The sequence below is a fragment of the Oryx dammah genome, unplaced genomic scaffold, assembly GCF_014754425.2.
Source record: "Oryx dammah isolate SB20612 unplaced genomic scaffold, SCBI_Odam_1.1 HiC_scaffold_4, whole genome shotgun sequence".
Taxonomy (NCBI): domain Eukaryota; kingdom Metazoa; phylum Chordata; class Mammalia; order Artiodactyla; family Bovidae; genus Oryx; species Oryx dammah.
The window spans coordinates 29,581,104-29,595,078 of record NW_024070188.1 but is presented as its reverse complement, the minus strand read 5'-3'; the positions used below and the strand labels follow the sequence as shown (position 1 = coordinate 29,595,078).

General features: G+C 38.0%; 1 protein-coding gene across 1 annotated transcript in view; it reads right to left on the bottom strand.

The window, feature by feature from the left end:
- OSTM1 (osteoclastogenesis associated transmembrane protein 1) overlaps positions 1-13,975 on the bottom strand; it is a 40,443-nt gene that overhangs the window by 14,196 nt on the left and 12,272 nt on the right. The window contains exon 3 of the mRNA XM_040238570.1: positions 4,609-4,706. Coding sequence (XP_040094504.1) covers positions 4,609-4,706 — 98 coding nt within the window. The remainder of the gene's footprint in view (positions 1-4,608; positions 4,707-13,975) is intronic.

Sequence of the window (13,975 nt, the reverse complement as noted above, 5' to 3'; positions counted from 1 at the left end):
CTCAACATTCAAAAAATGAAGACCATGGCATCTAGTCCCATTATTTCATGGCAAATAGACGGGGAAACAGTGGAAACAGTACGAGACTTTATTTTCTTGGGCTCCAAAATCACTCAGATGGTGACTGCAGCCATGAAATTAAAAGATGCTTACTCCTTGGAAGAAAAGCTATGACAAACCTAGACAGCATTATTAAAAAGCAGAGACACTATTATTTTGCCAACAAAGGTCCATTTGATCAAAGCTATGGTTTTTCCAGTAATCATGTATGGATGTGAGAGTTGGACTATAAAGAAAGCTGAGCACTGAAGAATTAATCCTTTTGAACTGTGGTGTTGGAGAAGACTCTTGAGAGTTCTTGGACTGCAAGGAGATCCAACCAGTCCATCCTAAAGGAAATCAGTGCTGAATATACATTGGAAGGGCTGATGCTGAAGCTGAAACTCCAATACTCTGGCCACCTGATGGGAAGAAGTAACTCATTGGAAAAGACCTAATGCTGGGAAAGATTGAGGGCAGGAGGAGAAGGGGACAACAGAGGATGAGATGGTTGGATGGCATCACCGGCTCAATGGACATGAGTCTGAGCAAGCTCCAGGAGTTGGTGATGGACAGGGAAGCCTGGCATGCTGCAGTCCATTGGGTCACAAAGAGTCAGACATGACTGAGTAACTGAACTGAACTGAACTGATACCCCAAAAGGACTGTCCTTGTTTGTAACAGTAAAATACTGAACCAAACAAAACTCTCCATCAAATAAAGACTGACTGACTAAATGGTGGCATGTGTGTGCTGCTGTGTTTAGTCACTCAGTCATGTCTAATTCTTTGCAACCCCATGGACTGTTATCTGCCAGGCTTCTCCATCCATGGGATTCTCTAGGCAAGAACATTGGAGAGGGTTGCATGCCGTCTTTCAGGGGATCTTCCCAACCCAAATAGTGGCATGGCCAAAAAATAAAAAGCCCTGTGATATTTGAAACAAATGAGGAAGTAGGATTCTCGGAAGATGATGATTTCAGCATGTGCCTGTCTCCTGGTTTCTTTTCTGAAGAGACTCAAGAACAGACAGTAAACCCAGGCCCCTGAAGAGCACTGTAAATTATAAAGGCATGCCATGCATATCTCCTCATGGGAAGGCTGTACAACAGCTATCACACCATTCCCAGGGAAACTAGCTGGCACCACAGTCTCTTGTGACCCTCTAGCCCCTGCAATCACCCACTGTCCTCTAGAGATGCGAGGGGCTGGCAAAATAGCCCCATCCTGCCTGCAAGGCCATCCACAAAAAGCAGTCTCCACACCCACCAAGACAGTCCAGCCTCCCAGAAAAGCTACCTGTAAATACATACTGACATAAGATGGATTTGGTCTGGAACTTAAACCCACATCCCTGCCTCATTGTTGAGCCAGAAGCCATAGCCACAGCCAATACCATCAACTTCACTGCTACCACCTATCTCTTTAGCTAGTTCCCCTCCCCTCTGTAACACACACACACACACACATGCACACGCAAAGACACACCCCATATAACACTGGTGTTGCCCACCTACCCACCCCCCCCGACACACACACACCCTATAAAACACTAGCATTGCCCAGAACTCAGACCTCTTTATCACCTCTATCTACACTCACATCCAAGTCTCCAAGCTTGATACTATCTGTACCTGATGACTTAAATCTACAGCTCCAGCTCATACCTCTCCCAGATAATAAATAAACCAATCAACCATTCAATTCAAGGAATGAGAAAAATGACAAAACCCAAGGAATATAGGAGGAATTAATCAGTGCAAAAGCATAAATCAACACATTAAGAAAAATAAAATAGAAACTGATAAAGACAATTGTGGGTTTTCAAAAAGATCAATACAAACATACCTTCAACAAACCTAAATAAAATTCAAGGGAAAAAAGGTCTCATAAGTAGAGCATTTAAAGTAAGAAAGGAAATGTAGCTACATATATGATAGAAATTTTAAGGAGTAACCATTACTAAATGCAATGCATTATCCTGGAATGAGTCCTGAAACAGAAAAAGGAAATTGGTAGGAAAACTGGTGAAATCAGAATGAAGTCTGGCATTTAGTTAAGAGTTATGTACCAATGTTCATTTCTTATTTATGACTAATGTACCATGGTAATATAAGGTGAACATTAGAAGAAACTGGGTCAAGGGTATACAGGAATTCTCTGTATTACCTTTGTAACTTTTATAAAAATCTAAAATCATTCCAAAATAAAACATTTTTAAATAGCTAGTTAAAATCTGTAGTGGGGGAAGAAAAGATACAGCTCCCAAAGGCACCAAACACTACGTAATAATACCTTGGAAAAGGGACTTTTCCAGTGGTCCAGTGGTTGGCAGTGTGCCTTGCAATGTCGGGGATGCGGGTTTGACTCCTGATCAGGGAACCAGGATGCCACATGCCACAGAACAACTAAGCCTGTGCACCACAACCACTGAGTCTGCATGCTCTGGAGCTTGTATGCCACAACTAGAGAGTCCGTGTGCCACAACAAAAGATAGCCATGACACAACTAAGACACGCCACAGCCAAATAAATATTTCTTAAAAACAACCTTGAAATAAAGTTAAGAACCACTATAAGGCCTGTATGAAATTTAAATAAATAAAACTGTGCTAGAGAAAATTAAAAAATAAAGAATAGTGGTGGCTGCCAAAGGCTAGAGAAGGAGGAGATGGGGAGTTATTGCTTAATATGTACCGAGTTTCAGTTTGAGAAGATGAAAACATTCTGGAGATGGATGGTGGTGGAGTTGTACAACAATGTGAGTGTACTTTAATGCCAATTTTTAACTTTACACTTAAAAAACTGTAATGTGGTAAATTTTGTATTGTCTATTTTAATAAAAAAATATTGAATATACTGTACTTCTAGATAGAAGAGCTCAATATCATGTCAATTTTTCCCAAATGATAAATCTAAAATGTAATGTAATTAAATAAAATATCAAAATGATTGATTTTTTTAACTTGGTTCTAAAATTCATTTCATGGATTTATTTAGTAAATCCTGTTTTGACAGTCAAGAAGCCATCAGAATAAAAAGTTGGAGCTAAGGCTCACATGTGTGTGTGCTCAATCACTAAGTCATGTCCAGCTCTTTATGACCTCATGGATATAGCCCACTAGGCTCCTCTGTCCATGGAATTTCCTAGGCAAGAATACTGAAGTGGGTTGCCATTTCCTTCTCCAGGGCATCGTCCTGATCCAGGGATCGAACCCTCATCTCCAGCATTGGCAGGTGGATTCTTTACCTTTGAGCCACCAGGGAAGCCCCTAAGCCTCACATCTTACACTGAAATAAATTTCAAATAGATAAATGATGCTTAAATATATAAAACAAAATCCTGAAGGTCCTAGAAGAAATCATAGGAGAAAATTTTTAAATTATCTCAAAGTGGGAAAAGGCCTTCTAGTGTGACGCAAAATCCTTAACTCATTAATTTTGGTAAATCTAATGACATGAAAATTTAAATTTTCTTCACAACAAAAAGAGAAGCATGATAAAAAGACAAACAACAAACCAGGATAAAAATATTTGCAACCAACATCCCAGGAAAAATGCCAGCTTCCCTAAAGTACATGTATCAGAACTAGTGTTGTTTGGTTTCTAAAACCAAAGAGCTCCCAAATAGGTTTGGTAAATGCTGTGTACACTAATTACCATTCGAAGTTTTACATAATGTACATTTGTCCACTGAAGCTCTGCAGTCCTGTAGTAAAGCATTTCTTACCTTTATTAACACTAAACCTTTTTTATGGACTATCTATTAAATGCTTGCAGAACATATTTTGGGAAATATTTATTTACTGTATGTTCATCTAATAAATGTTTTTTACTATACTCAGGGAAATTCATAATTCTGTTATCACATTTATTAAAGAGAAAATCATACATACCTATATCTTAAACATGTTTATAACTATTTGTGTGGATTACTTACTTGATTAAAAGCAAGTTTCAAAACTAGGACTTTACCAGAACTCCAGTTTCGCCCTTTACCACCACCAGGAAAACTCTAATACTAACATTCAAAGGTCAGAGGTGGAGAAAACAAAACCCAATAACTTGGTTTCTTAAAGGCTACCTTTTATATTATACTTCAAAACTCAAAGTTACGTTACTAAACAGAGTCTTTTAAAGTAGGTAAAATATATTTAAGCAAACATTGAGGCAGAGAATAAGCTTCTTATAGACAATCATACTGAACTGCAAAATACATTATTGCATAAACAAAGTCAAAGTAAATTATTGTCAGACAGAACAACATTGTGTTTCAATTAAACAATCACATGCTTCAGTTAATATGTTCATACTCATTAACTCATTGGATCCTGACTACAAAACACTGGAAGGTAGTCAGGGCAGATCTTACTATTCCCACCTTACAAATTAAAAAACTGAAGTTTTGTTGATTTGCCCAAGAGCTAGTAATAGAAGGATTTAGCAGAAATCCAGGTCTACCGCTACACTGTATGTGTAGATAAATATCAACAAGTAGTGCTATAAAAACTGGAATTATTATTCATTTGGACAAAACAGCATTTTAATTCAAGTATCATATATAAAAATACCTGAAGGTTATTCTCAAAGCAGGTCAAGGTGTGATTAAATTGGTTGAGGAAGTATACTGTGCTATTTGATAATTCTTCACTTTTGTTCGTTAAACAATCTGTCAAGAAACCAAAAAGGCATATTGATATAACTCAAGCAGTAATTATATACAGTCATTTATCTGTTAAGCTGTTACCTTCCGTTTTGCACTACTGTAAACCTCTGTTCAAACAAGCGTGAAGTGTCTTCACACGTTAAGAGAATTTTCCAAATACAAGGGAGAAGGCAATAGCACCCCACTCCAGTACTCTTGCCTGGAAAATCCCATGGATGGAGGAGCCTGGTAGGCTGCAGTCCATGCTAAGAGTCGGACACCACTGAGAGACTTCACTTTCACTTTTCACTTTCATGCATTGGAGAAGGAAATGGAAACCCACTCCAGTGTTCTTGCCTGGAGAACCCCAGGGACGGGGGAGCCTGGTGGGCTGCCGTCTATGGGGTCACACAGAGTTGGACATGACTGAAGTGACTTAGCAGTAGCAGCAGCCAAATACATGAAACTTACCCCTTTTAGTTTCTGAAATATTTTTGTTAACATCATAAACATTTTCATGAAAATCTTAATCACATACTCTCCTCTCTTTGTAAAAACAGTATATCAAATAAAATTGAAATTGATTTTTGACAGTGCAAAGTCTTAATCATGAATATCAGTTATCAAATGCTGCCTTAATAGGAGTACTTCAGACATAAGACCATTTATCTGCATTAATTTCAGCTAAATGTATATGCTTTTTGATCCTTTTCTGTGTTAAATTTAGTAGTTCTAGGTCTCTTCCATCTCCACTAGTAGGTCAGTTATTGCATCAAAGAGGGTAATTTTTAAAAATCTGCTCTTTCTAATCTATTATGAGTTGGGAGACCAGAGAAACAAGCTGGTGATAATTTTGCATAAAATACTCACACAGGGATTTACAAGTAACATCTGGAAATAAATACAATTGTTTCATATGTTTCTAAAAATCTCACGTAAATGATATTCCTCTGCAACTTGCTACTCTCACTTCATGTTCAGTTCAGTTCAGTTCAGTCACTCAGTCGTGTCCGACTCTTTGTGACCCCATGAATCGCAGCACGCCAGGCCTCCCTGTCCATCACCATCTCCGGAGTTCACTCAGACTCATGTCCATCGAGTCCGTGATGCCATCCAGCCATCTCATCCTCGGTCGTCCCCTTCTTCTCCTGCCCCCAATCCTTCCCAGCATCAGAGTCTTTTCCAATGAGTCAACTCTTTGCATGAGGTGGCCAAAGTACTGGACTTCCAGCTTTAGCATCATTCCTTCCAAAGAAATCCCAGGTTTGATCTCCTTCAGAATGGATTGGTTGGATCTCCTTGCAATCCAAGGGACTCTCAAGAGCCTTCTCCAACACCACAGTTCAAAAGCATCAATTCTTCGGTGCTCAGCTTTCTTCATAGTCCAACTCTCACATCCATACATGACCACAGGGAAAACCATAGCCTTGACTAGACAGACCTTAGTCAGCAAAGTAATGTCTCTGCTTTTGAATATGCTATCTAGGTTGGTCATAACTTTTCTTCCAAGGAGTAAGCGTCTTTTAATTTCATGGCTGCAATCACCATCTGCAGTGATTTTGGAGCCCCCAAAAATAAAGTCTGACACTGTTTTCACTGTCTCCCCATTTATTTCCCATGAAGTGATGGGACCAGATGTCATGATCTTCATTTTCTGAATTAGCTCAAATTAAATCCTTTGAATTATTTTATATGCATGAACACAGCACAATGTATTTATCTATTGCCCCTCCTTGGATGAACCTATTGCTTATCCTCAGTTTGTGCTCTTATTCCTTATCATCTCCCTGTGCTCTCAGATTACTCTCTGGGATCTAAGTTCAAGTGCCTGACATCACATCCTAGAACTCATGGTCAGCCATTTCAATCTCACTCTCCTAGAATCCTTGTCCTCTTTACGTTCCACATAACCACAAGGATTAATATTTTAAGCCTTCATTATCTTCCCAGGTGGCGCAGTGGTAAAGAATCTGCCTGCCAATACAGAAGCCTGGGTTGGGAAGATCCCCCGGAGTGGGAAATGACAACCCACTCCAGTATTCTTGCCTGGAAAATTCCATGGACAGAGGAGCCAGTGGGCTACAGTCCACGAGGTCACAAAGAGTCAGACACAACTGAGCGACTGAGTGCACACACAACTTTTCTCTATTCCCAACTGTAGTTGTAGAATGCTACTACAGAAAATTCTGAAGTTATAATGAGGGGACTCAATTCAAACTAATGTCAGAGTCACAAAACAATCCTTGTAGATGCCCTGCCAATTATTCCACAAGAGATATTAAAATATTTTCTATTCTCTAGTACTCAACCATACTCTTGTTCCTCTTCAACTCAACTGAAGCTGTACATTTTACACACTCAGGGCCATCTATTATTATATTTCAACTGGGAGTGAAAAGACAGGATAGAAGGCTGTTACAACTATCCAGGAGAAAAGTGGCAATGCAAACAAAAAGAAATCAATGGATAAGAGAAAGACTGAATAAGTAGTGAAGAGTACTAGAATATGCCAACTCAAAATATGCCTTTTTGGCATATGGATTATTCTGAGCTAAAGGACTTTAAGGACCAATAGATTCAGGAAAAACTAAAAACAGGGTTCAAGTTTTTATTTTGTAAATAAAACTTACACTTGTAAAGGATATTTCCATTTGTAAAGATGTCTTCTTTTCCGGAGAAAGGAGAACTCATAACAACTAACTCTTCCCAATGGAGAAGGCTCTAACTTAAATCTACATAACAAATCTTACTAAGCAATCCTGTTTACCATACTTTGCTGGTCACTTCCCCATAACTTGCCTCCTACATCCAGAAGGCCAAAATCCCTTTCCTCTGATTAGCCTAAGATGATATATAAACCCAAATTCTAACCATCCCTTTGAGTTCCTCATCACTGTGCGCTCCCACGTGTACATGTGCAGTACACATGTTAATAAACTTCTGTTTGTTTTTTCTTGTTACTCCATCTTTGGCCAGTCTAATTAAAGAGTTCCAATCAAAGAACCTAAAATGGGTAAAGGAAAAAAAAAAATTTTTCCCTCCCCTTGAGCAGACATTAGGATAAGACACACTATGCAGTGTATTCACTATTACAAACAACAATCACTACAGTGAAAGCTAATGTTAACTGAGTAGTTGCTATGTTCCAAGTGCCATGCCTGTACTTTAAACACATTCACTCAATTCTTACAACAATCTTATAAGGAAAGGTGGTGGTGGTGGTTTAGTTGCCAAGTCATGTCCAACTATTGCAACTCCATAGACTATAGCCTGCCAGGCTCCTCTGTCCATGGGATTTCTCAGGTGAGAACACCACAGTGGGTTGCCATTTCCTTTTCCAGGGAATGTTCCCAAGTCAGGGATCAAACTCACATCGTTGCAGGCAGTCTCCTGCATTTCAGGTGGATTCTTTATCATTGAGCCACCAGGGAAGCCATGAGGCAAGAACTATTATTATTTCCACTTTTTAAATAAGGAACAGAGGCTGAGAGGAATTAAGGAAGTTGCCAAGGTCACGACTGATAAGTAAAAACCAGGAGTTGCTACTCAGTCTGATTCCTAAGCCTGCACTTTCAAACACCACAAACACAAAATATTCACATTTACACTCTAAACAATTAAAGTTTAATACGGGTAATTAATAAATACACACCTCTACTACCTCCATCCACCACCCATAGATTTCCCCATAGATTTTTACACCATGCAGGGATTCAGGCAGTTGCTATCAACTGCTCAGTGCTGGCAACTGAGACGAAGCCTAAAACTGGTGAACAGGGCAACTAGTACATTAAGACTCCTTTATGCAAACTGGAAAAAGACATTGCCTTTGGGTAGTTTACAAAAGAGTGCTTCTGCCTCCAGAAGCTGAGTTGGAATCCCGCTCCATTCACCCGCTCACACGGGCCAATAGTGTAGGACCTGGTCTGTACCTGGGGCCCTGCTGATGAACTCTACATTCTCTGCAGCTTTATCTTCTCACGTGTGTAAGTCCTGTTCTGATCGTTCACCTTATCATTTGAAAATCTGAGGGATCACTTCACAAATTAGGAAACAGCAAGAGAAATAAGATGATATACTGAGGATCATACATCAAGTTAGTAAGTTATTAAAATACAAAATATACTTGTCAAGCTCTTAATTAAGTTTATCTCAATTATACCATTTTTCTTTACTGTTTAAAAATGTTACTCTATTGGCTTTCAAAAAGTTTATACACTAAATTCGTTAAAAAAATAACAACATAAGCCTCTCTTAATCTTGGTTTAACATCATCACAAAGTAGCCTTGAATCTTTTTACACATGAAGTAGAGTATATATAAATAAAAAGTTACAAATGTGCATAATATTAGTATATGGACTAATAAGATTAAAGTGGTTTACAATTTTTGTAGTTGACATTTTGTAGGGAGGTAGAGGGAATAAAATTTCACCTACAATTATACATCTGTATATAATGAGCCATGTCATGGCAATGGACATGTATGATATAGGGGGTGGGTGTATACCCCTGTATTGCCATATAAAAGTAGTCTAAAGCATGAATACGAGAGAGCAACGGCAATTTCTCCTATATAAAATATGTAACTGAAGTAATTTCTTTATAAAAAGGTAATTTATAGAATAATGAAAAATAAAAACAAAAAAAAATTTAAAAAAAGAAGCTTCTCTGAACAACAAAGAACTTAATTCCTCTTATTTTACTAATAGCCATTCCTTTTCATTTGAAATAATTTGAAAACTAAAAGCTAATATAGACTGGTTATCTTATTAAGTACTACATTAATGCACCACTATCAAAAATCTTTCAGTGATCATTAGTGACATTATAAAGCACAAAGGAGTTCAGTTACATAATAAGATTAAAAATGTCTTCATTATTAAAGATCTCTGACTTTCTGATCTAAAACAAAGGAACTCCAATGAAATTCCTTTTATTCTTTTGTAAGAATTGGGAACATAAGGTTACAAGCAGTGAGAAGCTATATAGTTTAGAAATTAGTAAGTTAAGAAGTATTAGTAATAATAAAGCTTCCTATAAGCACTATAAATGAAGTGATCATTATGAATTTTCCTCATCTCAGATAATCAATGCAGCCTCATCAAGGACAGATTAGCATAGTTTCTAGCTCAGTAAGGGCTCAGGCATCAGCTCAAGAGGCATTCTTAAAGGTGTTAAGGGTTCCAAGTAAAGACCTTACAGAGAAACCTACTAAATATCGTAACAGGAATTATGTATGCATCTTTAGATAAAAGAATTTGACATCTATTAGGAGTTTGTATAATGATCTCTGCTGTTTTTCAAAACTAGTTTTATAGAGAAAAACAGAGACAATCACCAATTTCTGAAAAACAGGGTAAGCTTCAGAAAATATAGCATTAAACTACAGCAACTTTTAACCTAAACAACATAGTTAAGCTTAATAAGTATGAAAATAGGATATCTAAAGTTATAAGATATAAACGTGAGTCTAATGTTTAGTATGCTACCATTTGGCTAAAATATGGGAAAGATGGGTTCCAATTAATTAACTGACTTTGGAGCATGGCCTCTACGGCATGCAGGCTTCAGGAGTTGCGGTGCTCAGGCTTAGTTGCTCCGAGGCATGTGGCATCTTCCTGGACCAGGGATAAGAACCTTGGTTAACTATTAAGGTTTATTATTGATTTTTAAAGAATCAAGACAAAAAGTGAAGAGTGGCAGAATATGCTTATCTTACAGCAGAATAAGCTTATCTGCTCTAAGGATTATTTTGAGCTGAAGGCACTTGGAAAATAGCCAATGCAGTGGTAAGCTTTCTATGAATTCCCCCTTATCTGCCTGAAGACAGAGCTTCCAAAAGAAACTCATTGTCATAAATCTCTTTTCCAGAAGTCTCATCAACTAGGGAAGATTTTCTCCTATCAGGGGAAAGCAGACCAATCGAACAGAATGGTGAGTCCAGAAATAAATTCCTGCATATATAGTCAACTATGGGCTTCTACACATGGACATCACCAGATGGTCAACACTGAAATCAGATTGATTATATTCTTTGCAGCCAAAGATGGAGAAGCTCTATACAGTCAGCAAAAACAAGACAGGGAGCTGACTGTGGCTCAGATCATGAGCTCCTTATTGCCAAATTCAGACTTAAATTGAAGAAAGTGAAGAAAACCACTAGACCATTCAGGTATGACCTAAATCAAATCCCTTATGATTATACAGTGGAAGTGAGAAATAGATTTAAGGGACTAGATCTGATAGAGTGCCTGATGAACTATGGACAGAGGTTCATGACATTCTACAGGAGACAGGGATCAAGATCACCCCCATGGAAAAGAAATGCAAAAAAACAAAATGGCTGTCTAGGGAGGCCTTACAAATAGCTGTGAAAAGAAGAGAAACGAAAAGCAAAGGAGAAAAGGAAAGATATAAGCATCTGAATGCAGACAGAGTTCCAAAGAATAGCAAGAAGAGATAAGAAAGCCTTCCTCAGCGATCAATGCAAAGAAATAGAGGAAAACAATAGAATGGGAAAGACTAGAGTTCTCTTCAAGAAAATTAGAGACACCAAGGGAACATTTCATGCAAAGATGGGCTCAATAAAGGACAGAAATGGTATGGACCTAACAGAAGCAGAAGATATTAAGAGGTAGCAAGAATACACAGAACTGTACAAAAAAAAGATCTTTATGACCCAGATAATCACAATGGTGTGATCACTCACCTTGAGCCAGACATCCTGGAATGTGAAGTCAAGTGGGTCTTAGAAAGCATCACCATGAACAAAGCTAGTGGAGGTGATGGAATTCCAGTTGAACTATTTCAAATCCTGAAAGATGATGCTGTGAAAAGTACTGCACTCAATATGCCAGCAAATCTGGAAAACTCAGCAGTGGCCACAGGACTGGAAAAGCTCAGTTTTCATTCCAATCTCAAAGAAAGGCAATGCCAAAGAATGCTCAAACTACCGCACAATTGCACTCATCTCACATGCTAGTAAAGTAATGCTCAAAATTCTCCAAGCCAGGCTTCAGCAATATGTGAACTGTGAACTTCCTGATGTTCAAGCTGGTTTTCGAAAAGCAGAGGAACCAGAGATCAAATTGCCAACATCCGCTGGATCATCGAAAAAGCAAGTGAGTTCCAGAAAAACATCTGTTTCTGCTTAATTGACTATCCCAAAGCTTTTGACTGTGGGGATCACAATAAACTGTGGAAAATTCTGAAAGAGATGGGAATACCAGACCACCTGACCTGCCTCTTGAGAAACCTATATGCAGGTGAGGAAGCAACAGTTAGAACTGGACATGCAACAACAGACTGGTTCCAGATAGGAAAAGGAGTTCATCAAGGCTGTCTATTGTCACCCTGCTTATTTAACTTATATGCAGAGTATATAAGTGTAGGACAGGGAAGCAAAGGGTGCTGTAGTTCATGGGGTCACAAAGAGACAGACACGACTTAATGACCGAACAAAAACAACAATGGAAGATTAACAATGCTGTTTTAGAATGGCACTCTCTTTTATTGAGTTTCTAGCCTTCCTTTCATCAAGTAATAATGGCAAACACTAGGTACTAACCCAAGCTAGGTCAAATAGAAGGAAAGGTGAATTTTGGCAATGTATTAATTTTAAAAATATTCTTTTAAACAATATTTTAGCTTTTATACTTTTACATGTTTATATTTTTAATAGTTATTTTTAAAAAATCCTAACACCCCCTTAAATTAACTTTAAAAGGTTTTTAAACTATATAATTATAGTTTTTCATTTTCTTAGCATAGAAGATGAAAAAGGAATAGTCATTTTATATCAGAAGATACATGCCTACAAAATGGATCACATGTTGGTTTAAGTTTCAGTTAAAAGCAAGTTTTAAAAACATATCAGTAATTTTTGTTCTTCCTTTGTGATTTTTTTCTTCCCCTTTTATCTTTTAGATGCCAGACGCAATAGACTCCAGATTAGTTACTACTAAAGGTCTCTATTGCTGGCATCACTTATCAGCTCTGTATTTGTAAATTTAATAACTAGATCACCACACCAAGTTAACTGAGATAAAAGGGATCACAGCTTGTATTTAACAATTTTATACAAACTCTGAGAAAACTGACCAGTGTTTTGTGTTTAAATAAAAAGGCAAATAATCTAGATTTTTGAATATTTATATGGCGCTTTTTATGTATATACTGTAGGGGAGGAAAAGTAATTTTTCCTCTATCCTTCTAAGGTCTCAGCTGCTGCTGCTGCTGCTGCTAAGTCGCGTCAGTTGTGTCCGACTCTGTGCAACCCCATAGACGGCAGCCCCACCAGGCTCTGCCGTCCCTGGGATTCTCCTGGGACAAAAGAGATCTAACAAAAGTCAGATCAGTAGGAGAAAAACAAACTTGTTAACTTGTATATCTCACATATATATGGAAGATACAAAAGGAAATTGAGTAATTCAAAGAGGTAGTTTAGAATTTAGGCTTGAATATAATCTTCAGGTAAAAACAAAGAAAGATGGGTGTAGAGGTCAGTGGTGAAGTGACTAGGAAAAGTAATGTAAGCAAGTACAAGGTTATGCAAGTTTATGTCCCTGCTTTCTCCATTTACAAGATTTTCTTGTGATTTAAACTCATCATTTTCTTCCTGGTGCAGAAATGGAGACACTCTTATAAACAGAGATTTCCTTTACAAATATAAATTTCTAAACAAAATGGTTATTTCTACTCTGTTTTCAAAGCTTCTCCCGTGTCTACTGTTTCTCAAAATAATAAGCTTGAAATAACCCTCACGCCAAAGAGGCTTATTTTGGGACAGCACATTTGGTCTCCTACAGTACAAAATGACAACATCCTAGGCAAACTTCTGATCAGACACAAATTCATTTAAAATTATAGTGTGACATGATTGCTTTCTTCCATTTTATTAAAAGAGTAACTATTCTTTGTATTTGTTCTTTTACCTATTTCTAAAGGCCAAAGATTTAAAACAAACAATGACTGAATAGGTAATAAACGGATTGTAAGTACAAGGTAAACAGAAGCCCGGGGCTTCCCAGGTGGCACTAGTGGTAAAGATTCTGCTGCTAAGGCAGGAAACACAAGAAACGCGGGTTTGATCCCTAAGACCACAAGATCGCCTGGAGAAGGGAATGGCACCCTGATCCGGTATTCTTGCCTGGAGAATCCCATGGACAGAGAGAGGAGCCTGGTAGGCTACAGTCCATGGGGTTGCAAAGAGTCAGATATGACTGACTCTTTGTATGTGCGCGCGCACACACACACACACACACACACACACACACACACACACACACACAC